Source organism: Vigna unguiculata, chromosome 1, assembly GCF_004118075.2.
Source record: "Vigna unguiculata cultivar IT97K-499-35 chromosome 1, ASM411807v1, whole genome shotgun sequence".
Taxonomy (NCBI): Eukaryota; Viridiplantae; Streptophyta; class Magnoliopsida; order Fabales; family Fabaceae; genus Vigna; species Vigna unguiculata.
In genome coordinates, this window is record NC_040279.1 from 27,633,323 (window position 1) to 27,645,416 (window position 12,094).

The 12,094-nt window shown below is 30.2% G+C and overlaps 1 protein-coding gene across 2 annotated transcripts; it reads right to left on the reverse strand.

The window, feature by feature from the left end:
* Positions 1–1,266: 1,266 nt before the first annotated feature.
* Positions 1,267–5,260, reverse strand: LOC114164432 (general transcription factor IIH subunit 2). Of its 2 annotated transcripts, none has more exons than XM_028049105.1 (5): positions 5,120–5,260; positions 4,438–4,721; positions 3,536–3,997; positions 2,986–3,358; positions 1,267–1,939 (listed from the first exon to the last, which is right to left on the reverse strand). In XM_028049105.1, exons 2-5 carry the CDS (start codon positions 4,714–4,716, stop codon positions 1,797–1,799), a joined length of 1,257 nt encoding a protein of 418 aa, XP_027904906.1. In that variant the 5' UTR covers positions 4,717–4,721; positions 5,120–5,260; the 3' UTR covers positions 1,267–1,796. The 2 variants fall into 2 exon arrangements, with proteins under 2 accessions (XP_027904906.1, XP_027904913.1); XM_028049112.1 differs by lacking the exon at positions 5,120–5,260 and adding an exon at positions 4,893–5,028.
* Between the last annotated feature and the right edge of the window lie 6,834 nt (positions 5,261–12,094).

Consider the following 12,094-nt stretch of genomic DNA (forward strand, 5'->3'; position numbering starts at 1 on the left):
TATTTTTTTCTGGTATATGGCAGAACAGTATCCAAAGTTATGGTGATGAAATATTATGTTGCTCAGAGCCCACGGACTAGGTGGCCATGGCCTTAGAGATAATCAATAGCCTTTTCTTACTTACACCTCCCCCTTGTCCTGCTATACACTTTTTTTCCAATGTCCTTGCTTACCCTTTTAATTTAAAAAAAAAAAAAAGGTTTGTTTCAAGAAATCACCTCAGCTTTTATAATTTACATTATGGGTAATGGTTTCTGAAAACACTACTTTACACACCACACGTACCTCTCCATCTACCTTGAGATCCTCGTTCTAATAAATATATGTTATAAAATTAGTTTTCTAACTCTTATATCTGAGTTTTCAAATAGAAGTAAAATTAGTAAAACAGGGAGGTGCAAATGACATCTGCCAAGAGAATATTAGATCCATGCACCCCAATTCATTGGAGACGTTACATTTTTAGGATCATAGAATAAACTTTTCTAGAAGTAATTATAAAAAAAAAAATAGAACTCCTCAGAAGTCAACATTATTGAATTTACGTATAAATTAAAAATCAACGTACAGAAAAACTGATACAAAAACATTCTACAAAACATTCTACAAATCAACTTACGTAAGTAATTTTATTTTATAAACAATCACTTTTGTTTTAATTCATATAAGTGCTTCTAAAAGAATATCCAAACAAAGGCTACATTACTATTAAACTTCAATAGCCGAGGCCAACTAGACAAATCAGGAAATGCACTTATTCTATAACGTCCTTCCCTCCGCATTCTCCTGATTCCGTAAGATAATCATTACTGCAACCAAGACTCGACAAATTAATGATAATCTCTGTAATGCACAGATTGAATTGAAAACATAGGATACAAGACTAAAATTTTTAAAATGAAATGTTTGAACACACTACACCCAAGGAAAAAATGGAACATGAAAGGTGAGCAAATAAGAATATGACAATTCTTAAACTTTAGCAGATTAAATTATGATGCACTTTAAATCAAATGAAAATGGATTCAGGCAACCTTTGGAATCCCCTAGTGCCTGCATTATGCAGAAAACCTCTAATTTAGAATTTTGGGATCCTCTTATTTAGAGTTACTGTAAAAGCCACTTCAACATTTGGAAAATGTACTATAACTTACAAGGGTTTATTGAGTTAATATCCTAAATTTTACTATGAAATTTGTTAAATAAACAATATGAAGCTTAGAGTCATAAACTCTAACAACCTTACACCCTAGAAATATTTCATCATGGGCCCCCAAATGAGAATGTAGAACTCTCTTTCAAAATCAAAGATTCTGACCAACTTCATTTCCCACCACGGTAATGAAATATGTTGGCTGAAATCAGAAGTTCAAAACTGTTTTTTAAGCAAAACACTCGTAAATATCTCATACAAAGCTAGCAATGGCAATTTCATTAATGATCAAAATTTATCGGCCGGCAAGAATGGTGTCAGCCCATTGATTAAAAAACGCAATGGAGACATTTTACATGTGCCTTAATTTCCAGCAAAGGAAAGAAGGAAAATTATCGGATGCTGGTTCAATCTCACCCTTGTATAAATAATATCACTTCTGTTGTTTGTCCTGCAAAGAATTTGCTGATCAAAGGCTGGCATCAAGGGCCACCAAACCATTGATAGAGGATGATAATGTCGGTCAGTCACTTGGCACCGAACTAATTCGTGGGTGCAGTAGGTGGCTGCAATACGTCAATACAGAGAGACAACATAGAACACCATTAAGATAGCCATAGTTGCGGCAGAAGATCAGCAATCATTAAGAAGCAGTTACAGACTTAGAATGCCTGGAACTCTCACAGCCTGGGCAGTTATGTAAGCTCTCGTGAATGTAGATGTCACAATCAAGGCAAAACTGTTGTTTGCATTTTGGACAAACGACAGAAAGTCCAGGCTTGTTTCCTGTGTGTCAAGAGTTCATAGACGGGATTTACGAAAACTGAGTAAGAACATATTATATATGCAATACTATTTGGAAGAAAAGAGAAAATTGAAAAGGAATTTAGAGCCTTCACTGAAGATTTTAAGCAGTGGGAGTCTGTAAGTAAACCAATCAATTTCACGTAAAGCTTAAATACCTTACCAAAAGAAGTCAATATTTTCTGTCATATATTCATGAAATATGAACACAAGCACTTAACATCGTATGTCCCAACAAAATTTTCAAATTCTTTGGTAATTGTAAACTTGTAATAACAGCTTAAAGAATACACATCGTTATCGGAAACCAACATTGTCCACATGTTCTCTATGCAGCCATGGTTCTTATTAAAAATTTGGGGTCTAGTATATAACTTCAGCAACTCTTGCTTGAAACATAGATGCATCAACATGATGACAAGAAAGCCATGGCTTTTGCGTCAAGTTATAAAGTATTCCCTATTATCATGAACATAACATCATAGTTGATAGGAATCTATTTCGACACATTGTATCAAGCATATTGCATAATAAATAGTTTATCCGCCGTCTAAAAAACTTAAGCCGCCACAGTCAGAGGGAAGAACTCTACAGGTAATATGTTACAACTTTCAATGCTCTGGGTGGTTAATAGGGATGTTTATCACAGATATGATATTTTCCTTTCATCCGTTTAGGCTGCACAATGGAAGTGGTGTTAAATTTTCAAGCTGGGATACGTAAAAAAGATTAAAAGCCAACCCCATCTCTCAAAAATACTATTGCTAATCTCTTTTACTATGGTCAGGTCCTTTTATTATAAGACAATACATATACAAACCGGTTTAAACAGAATGAAATCCGAAACAACTTCCCTTACCGATTTATGACCTTATATAAAATCTTATGAAATTACAGACCTATTTGCAATCTTTACCATCGTATCACATTTAAAGGGGTATGATATATGTATGTAGTAGACATAATATGTGGGCCATCAATATAAATTAGTACAGGCACCAGAAATGGAAATGTAGGAAGAAACTTACCCTGACTAAGAAGACTTTCTTGACAACCAAAACAAGTATTAGGAAAACTGCGGCTAGAATCATTTTGAGATGGAGAGACCTCATCAAACATCACAATAGGAAATAGATGATGGTATGACCTTGCCAAATGGGGTGAAGAAATAAGGGTCAATCCACAGATTCGACATTCAGTGGGAAGCTCACAGACACGAACTTTGCATCGTGGACAAGTGTATCCCCCTCCAGCCTTAGCCTCTTCATGACATGTGCATATTGCGACAGAACCCTCAGCTGACCGTTGTGGGAAACCCATCTTAATTAAATTAGCAGTAGCATACTCTGCTATTGCTGGAGGTGGTGGTGCATGCTCCAAGATCAACTCTTTAAAGTGGGACTGCATTAGATGTACATAAATATCCGAATGAAAACATTCATGAACTAACAAGCATTTGAAAAATGCAAACAAATTCAAAGGTAATAAAAAAAAATTCAAAGTACTTGTTCAAACTAAGGTTGAAATATAGAGGATACTACATCTACATGGGCTTTCCATCAAAACCAACAAACTAACCTCATCTAGAGCAACAGAATAAGTCCCACCAGTTTCCTGGCAGAGATGTTTACATACAAACATTTCAGCAGCAAGACCAATGACGGAGCACCTTATTTTACTTTTTTTGCATTTTTGAATGGTTTCCATGAGATCACCAGGATCACACGTACTGAGAGCCGAATATAAGATAAGAGCTTCTCGATGACCATATGATGGGATTTGATTTAGACATCCAAGAACAAGGTCTAGTGCATTTTGTAAGGAGGCATCCCCTGAGCATTCCAGTTTACCCATTAAAGCGTTGATGTGAGACTCGGGACTGCCACCAAGTTCTGTTATGCAATTAGCAATCCCATCTTTTATAGTCACCAGACCAACGTGACTAAGTGGATTCTGATCAAAGAACTCCCTGATAAATACCTCAACCTGTTTCCCAATCACAGCCATCCTACTTGGTCGGAAGTCTCTCTCTGAAGCTGCCTTCACATGATAACAGAAACCGAATTATATACATTACGAATTAAAAGGATATGCATGTAACTGTAATGTTCACCATTTTATTTCCTCTTATTTCTGTTTTATATTTCTTATTATATAGTTCTACCCGTAATTTTATTATTATCACAAATATTACATCAATTACAAGTTGAACAAGATTCTTCTTGGCCCATAACCAGTTTCTTAACAGTTCTATAGGCATACAGCATCACACAGAAACACTAGTGTGAGTGTGACACGCTTATGAACAACCCACTTAACGCCATCCAAGAAACCTAGTAAACTCATCTTTCCCAATTTTATTGACAGAGTGTACCTATCACGAGGACACATCCTCCATTCAAAATCCAATTTTCAAGTAATCAAAGTACCACTCCATGCCACAAGACTCAGAAGCATAAACAGAAGCTATAATTAAATACCTTAGACAGGTCAACGACAATGTACAGGTATCGTATAAGCCCCTTCTGAATTCGTGCAGTAGCCGCAGTGGCAGCAAGGTTACGAAGGCGCCTGCGATACTGAGCATGGTAAATGGCTGTAGTGTCAATAGGGCGAAGAAGTCCAGATTCATCCTCCTGCAAAGCCTCCCATGATCTATCTTCTGCGTAAGTTCTCTCCCAGGCTTCAAGGTCTGCATCATCATCGTCATCCTCCTCCTCTACGTCTCCATTAAGTGGCCTTTCAGCAGCATTATTCATAATTTCTAAACCAAAATAGGCACAGTTAACTAACCAATAACAGCATGAACCAAACAAAAATCCGCATTCTATACTGAAACTTCAGCACATCACAAAATTTCGGTGCAACCAAACACGCGGAAATGAATCATTGTCACAAAAAAAAAAAAAAAGGCGTAACTCGATCATTGCGTTACCTATATATTGTGAGTTTAGTCGCAATCCGCTTACGAGGAATGAACGGAATTAGAAAAATAAAACAGAAAAACAAAATTGAAGAGATGCAAAGTGAAAAGCAATTGCGAGGGGATTTAAAGGATCTAGGGAGTAGCATTGTAGGTGTTATTATTGAAGCGGGAACCTACGTACGGCATTTACAATCACCGAAAAGGAAATGAATGAATCCAAAGAGTGTAGAAATTACCTGAAATATGAATCAATGAGTTCAAATTGAGCTCAAATACCGAAGTGGAAAAAACCCCAAGTATTGAAGATTCCTCTCGCTCTCTGCAACTCTACTCTCAAAATTCTCTCACGCAAGTCACACTGCAACACGCCCAAGTCCTATTCTTTTCAGTTCCCAAACCAACAAATTGGGCCTTTTTGGGCTTTTTATTACACTTACTAAATGAGTTTTTAGGCTTCTTTGTCCCTCTTTCTACTTTTACTTTCTTTTAATTCAAATATGTTTCTAAATATTTTGAAATTTTATTTAAATTCTTCTTTTCAAAAAAAAATAAATGCATAACATTTTCGTCTCGATATTAATTGTCGTACAAATTATTTCAAAAATAAAAATTTACATTTCAAACAAAATTAATCTATTTTCCTTCCAAGACAACGGCCAAACTTCGTAATTTTAAAGAAAAACTATATCTTTTTTTCATTTTATTAATCACAATTAAATTAAAATATTAATATTTCAATAACTATAAATTACAATCGTCGTATTATAAGAACAAAATTTAACCCGTAGACCAGACCAAACTCTTTTCTTGTTTTTTGTTTATGTTTATAATTTATAAATAATTGGGAAAAAGGGAAAACTTTATGAAACCTAATAATTCAACCCAAAATGGCACACACCAAAAAGTAAAAAACAAATGAGATTTTATTTAAATTTCACAATCAAGTTCTCGTGAAAGCAAAATTTAATGTTATTTATTTCATGGCTTACATGGTATTTATAATTATAACTAATAATAATATTCTAAAACTATGCAAAATATGTGTGAAACCCATTTATTTCTCATTCTTCTCTCCACTGTCCACACACAGGAACCACACACAGGAACCACCTTCTTAATTTTCACTCCTCTCCAACCAGAAAATTGAATTTCTCGTTCTGATCCACCTCTCTTCTTGTTGCATCCAGCAACACTGAAATTGGAGCAGAACTTCTCCCTCAAATTGTTCTTCCTTCCCATTCTCGTAAGTCCACTTTAATTCTTTCTCTTTTCTCTACAAATATGAATGTTGGAACATCTCCTTCTTTAAAACCTAACGGGAGCCCTATTCTCACTTTAAGTTCATACATTGTAGCTTCTTAGGTTGTGTATTTGAGAGGTTCCTTTGCTGAAAGCATTTTTGCTTCTTGATGATTTCAAAAAGGTAAGGAAAGCTAGCCAATTTTCTTTAATTTTTGCATAGAAGTCTTTCTAATGGTTTTAAAGTTCATGATTGAGTGTTGTATGAGGGCTTGAACGGTGTGATTGAATGTATGAATGGATTGTGCAAAATCTTGTGTTGTTGCATGTTGAAACAGATTGGGAAGCTGGTATTTTCGCTCAAGCGAGTAGCTCTCGCCTGAGCGAAAACACCAGAAACTCACCCCTGAAACTGCGTGAGGTCTCGCCTAGGCGAGTTGGTTTCGCCCGAGCGAGAGACGCTCTCGTCTAAGCGAAATAGCTTAGCCTGAGCAAGAATTTGCTCAATTTTAGAGTTGCCCACTATTTGAGTCTCGCTCAGGCGAGAGTGACCCGCCTAAGTGAGGATGACCCTCTCGCCCAGGCGAGACCTTCTAGCTTGAGCGAGTTTCTCTACGGAATTGTTGATGATTCCTCTGTTTTAATTATTGGAAGCTATAATAAATGATATAATGTGATGTTTGTTTATACTATGCTTGGATTATTGCGACTGATAGTACATGTGGTAGGATTGTATGAAATCAGATCATCAGAAGGTGTGGTTGCACTAGAATTTCAAGGGAAATTTTAGAGAATAAGTTAGTGTATGTGTGAGGACATGAGGACTCCTAATTTGGTTGGTATCTTGAAACTCCAATGATCATTCACGCTCAGGTAGAGCAGAATGGTGAGGAGTAGCAGGAGGTCCTAGTTTTTGGACTTGATCAAGTCTTAGACGCGAAGGGGACTTACCCTGTGAGCGGTCGGGTGATAAGATAACCCCATGTGTCCAAACTCTGTAGAGTTTGATAATCGTCACAGGTGCAAGCCACCAAGAGCTCCAATGTTCCTTACATAATCTGGATATTGAGTCTAGAGTCATGTGTATTATACTGTGTTATGGGAGCTTGATTTATTATGACGGATGTGATAAGTTCTGATTTATACTTATTATCGAATTGTGTGATTTCTCTTAATTAAGTTAGCTTACCCTTCTTGTCTATGTTTGTTTCCTTTGTGTGTTTTTCTCTTTTTGCAATGATCGTCTATTTTGGTGTGAGCAGATACAAATACAGGCGAAGATACTCCCTTCCTCGATGGGAGTTGAACTGTAACAGTGAATATCTAGTAGTAGTTTCTATTTCATGTTCCATTTAAACTTTGAGTGTTTTTATTAACCCTTTCTAGCATCAGCTGTAAATATAGCTAGTTCGTTAGGTATTTTATATATATATATATATATATATATATATATATATATATATATATATATATTCTCCTTTCCACTATCTGTTTTGGTTATTATGATTAATATTTTATTTAGTAGTAAAAAACTATTAAATTGGATGTATATTTAAATGTTATGCCAATTTTTGTATAAGGTTGTTGAAGATGGAATTTAACACAGCTAAAAAAATTTGACTCCTTTTTTGTTTGTCTTTGTCTCTTTCAATTCTCTTTTTTCTCGTTTCAATGTTTTACAATTTGGACCAGCGACCAACTGTGTCATTAATCAAACAGACAAATCAATAGTTGATATGTATAAATCAGCATAATAATGTTGTTCAAGTTCAAGTTAACATGTCATTAATTATTGTTTCATGATAAAATTAATTTGTATTATATATACATTATTTAATATAGTGTTTGCTTTAATAATAACATTTAGTTATAATTTTAATTTTATGTTTCTAATAAATACTATAAATTGAGTTATTATATATAATCGTTGAAATTAATTAAATAAATTTTTTAAATTATTAATATGGACTATCAATAAAAAATTCTAAAAATAAAAACATAATTTTATGTTACTTGGTATTATTAAATAAAGTTTTTAATTATTAGAATGGACTAAAATCGTTAATAAAGTACTTAGATCATGGATTAAGAATAACTAATAAACGATAAATTTTATAAAAGTTTATAATTAATTATTATATTAAATGAATTTTTGTATTAATAATTATTAATGTAATTTTATTTTATTTAGAGGACAAAAATGTCTACTAATATTATACAATTGGAATTAATAATTTATTTGACATATAATAATCAAATAATAAAATATATTTGTAATGTTCATAAGTGTTATAAAGTTTTAATTGATAATATTTTTTGATGCACATAGCATAAAAAGTTTTAGATGTTTAAAACTTTATTATTTGATAGTTGATATAATGGGTTGCTTAAATTTTTTTTATTTTCGTTTGTCTAGTTTGTGGTAATTTAAGTTTTTACATTTAATAATATTTTAATTTTTAACAACATTAAAATAAAATAAAAAATAGTTAAAAAGAAATAGGAACGTACAAACAATAGTGTTAAAATTATTGCACTATTTTTTTTACATCAAATAAATTATTAATTGCAGTTGTATAACATTTATGTTATCAATATTTGTGTTCCTCTAAATAAAATAAAATTATATTAATAATTATTGGAGTTAAAATTCATCATTGAGAATCAATTACATTACAGCTTCATAACATTTGTGATTTTATATAATTTTAAGTAATTAAATTAATTATTCCAGATTTCATCATAAAATTAAAAATCATTAGTTATATCTTAATATGTGCTTTTAGGACACTGAAAAACACTGGTTAGCATTTCCTTAAAACAAATTCTCAAAATAAAACATATATTTTGTGTTACCTGATATTATTATTATTACGTTAGTTAATAAATTATTTGTTATACATTTTAATTTCAAACTCCTAAACCTCCCCGTTACAAAATGAAATAAATATTGAGTATAATTGAATCCTTAAATAATTAATAATTGTTTTGTTAAGACTCGGTAATTTAGTTTCATAAAGTTTAGGTATACTCAAAATTCTACTTATGTGTATTTTAATCGGGGTGGAACATTATTGTGACAGGAACCATGGCTCCAATGGCAGACCATTGAAGGGATAGGAGAGTCGTGACACTCTAATTTTTTGGAAATTCTTTTATATATATATATATATATATATATATATATATATATATATTATGTAAATTGATTTGGTTTTAAATTTTTTAAATTATAGCAGGAAATTTGATTTGTTTAAAATTTTTAAATAATTAAAGTATATATTAGAAATCGATGAAAACTAAATTAGGTATCACTTTATTTATTTTATAAAATACAACAATGTTAATAACTAATAAAGTATACAATTAAAATTAATAAAAAGTAAATAAATTTATTAAAATATTTTTTATTTTCTTTCTCATAACCACTTTAGATTTTTATTTGTTTTATTTTGTTTAGGAAGAAAAAAAAAGTTGAATATAATCATTATTTTGTGCTCTCATTTTTTTTATGCTTTCTTATATTATTGAAGAAAAAAAGGTAATTCTTTTTTTCTCAATTGATAGTGAAATATTAGTTTAATAAGTAATATTAATTTTTATCTTATGAACATTTAGCATATTCATTTTTATAAATATAGAAGAAAAAGTAATGCACCAAGGTTTTTTCATAACGGATTTTTAATTGTGACTTAATTATCATATATTTTTCTTTTATTAATTACGTATCGCAATTTTTTATTAGATTATGATAAATTATATTTTAGTCTTTCTTTTTTAAACATGGGTATATTGATGAAGAAATAAAATAAAAGATTAATTATTTAGAAATGATAAAAGAGAAGCTACCGTGGGGAAGAAAATAGAAAAAATCAATCTTTGACAAAAACAAAAGTTAACTACATCTATTTGATTGATTCTTTAATTCCTCTAGTCTTATTTTAACTTTTATTGTTTCTACGGTCATAACAAAGAGATGATTTTCTACAATAAAATTTATCAAAACAAGATTGCGAAATAATACAGATGATGAATTTCTTGCTGGCGATATGATTATTTGCATTGAAGAAAAAAAATAACTGAAAATTTTAATATTGATTTCAATTATTAATGAATTCAAGAATTTGATGGAAAAATGGCAATCCATAATTAAATATATAATTTCCCACAAATATCGACTAAGATACATGGTTCCCCCAAAATTTTTGGAATTTATTTTTATATGTATTTATATATCTTTTTAAAATTATATTTATATATTATTATATTATTTATATTAAGTTTATATTATAGAAAATTATAATAAAAAATAAAATAAAAATAAAATAAAAAATTTAATGGAGACATTAGTTTATAGAATAGATGTTATCATGAAAGTGTGTGAGGAGGAAGAAATACAATGAGATAGATTGGAAACAGAGGGTGTGGCACACATAGATTGAGATTGAAGTATAAATTATGATAAAGAGTAAAAAAATTTATTCTTTTTATAAAGAGGAAAGTTTGTGATAAGATAAAAAAAGATGTATCTATTTACATTAACTAAACTTAAGAAATTTCATGAGAACCTATAATTCAAGACAATAAAAATAAATCTATAACATTCCTAAAGTTACATATAATGAATTTAAAAATTCATTAGAACACGATTCAAAAAAACGTCCTTAAATTTGACAATACCTATCAAATCAAATTAATGAAGTATGAATAACTTACCTAAAATAATATTCTTAGTTTGATATAATGATATAATAATAAATGATGATCATATTTTTTTGGATTCTACTATTATGTTTTTTTTAAATAGAGAAAGAAGAGAGAAAAAAAAAATTAACTAAAAAAAATTATATATAAAAAATATAATTTAACATCCTTAAATTCTTTTTTCCAAGATTCATCACTAAATACAACCTTAATCAAACAAAGGTTTCAGCACCTTAAAACCACTGCATCAAATTTTATCATTTATTTATTTTTATTCTTACATGAGCTAGCTTGGTCTTCATCTTCCATTAACTTGCCAGTATTTCCCATACACTATACCTGATATATAAAGAAAAATGTCAGTAGCAATCGGATGGGATCACCATCCACATCCGAACTTGAAATATTTTAAATTAGTATGATTTCAAAATTTGTTACAATATATTTCAATATTTTTTGACATTATAAATCTTAATTAAAAAAATGTTACTTATCTTTTGTATGGTGTAATATTAAAAATTCTAACGTATTTTTTAGAATGGCTATAAAAATGTAAATTATCTATTTTTATTTTTATTTATTAGTAAGACAGTGATTCTATAAATAAATTTTTAAAAACATAAAATAAACATAAATCAATTGATATATCTATAAATTTAAATAGAAATATTATATATATTTATATTTGACATGTTTTATGTTATATATAATTTTATACAAAACAAACAATTTTGATAATATAATAAATTTTGATAAATATAAATATCATATATGTTTGGCAAAGTTTGAATTAGATAAGGTAAAAGTTTTAACATTTATAACACGTTACAAGATATTTAGATATGTAAATAGTTAAAGACATCCGAGAAACAGTTCTAAAGTAAGCAATGTAGTAAATGTTGTCGCTTTAACTTTAACTTTAGGACATATTTTTTTAATAATGACCACTTAGTGTTGGAGGATTTTTGTTTTGTTCACAAATTTGTTTCATACATTATTTCAAGTTGTACGTTGGATAAAGTAGGTTTTCAAGTTATTTTTAATAATAATATATTCACGTGGGTTTGGTTCCTTCTCACATTTTCGTTTCATGGAAATATAGGCATCGTTGACTTTTGAAAACTAGGTCTCATAATTACTATTAAAAAAATTCGGTCGTTGACAAGGGAATTCATCTTCTCATTAAGGTTATATTAGTTACTGATAGTTATATTAAGATTAAAACATATATCTATAATCTATAACTATATATAAGGAGGATTCCCTCT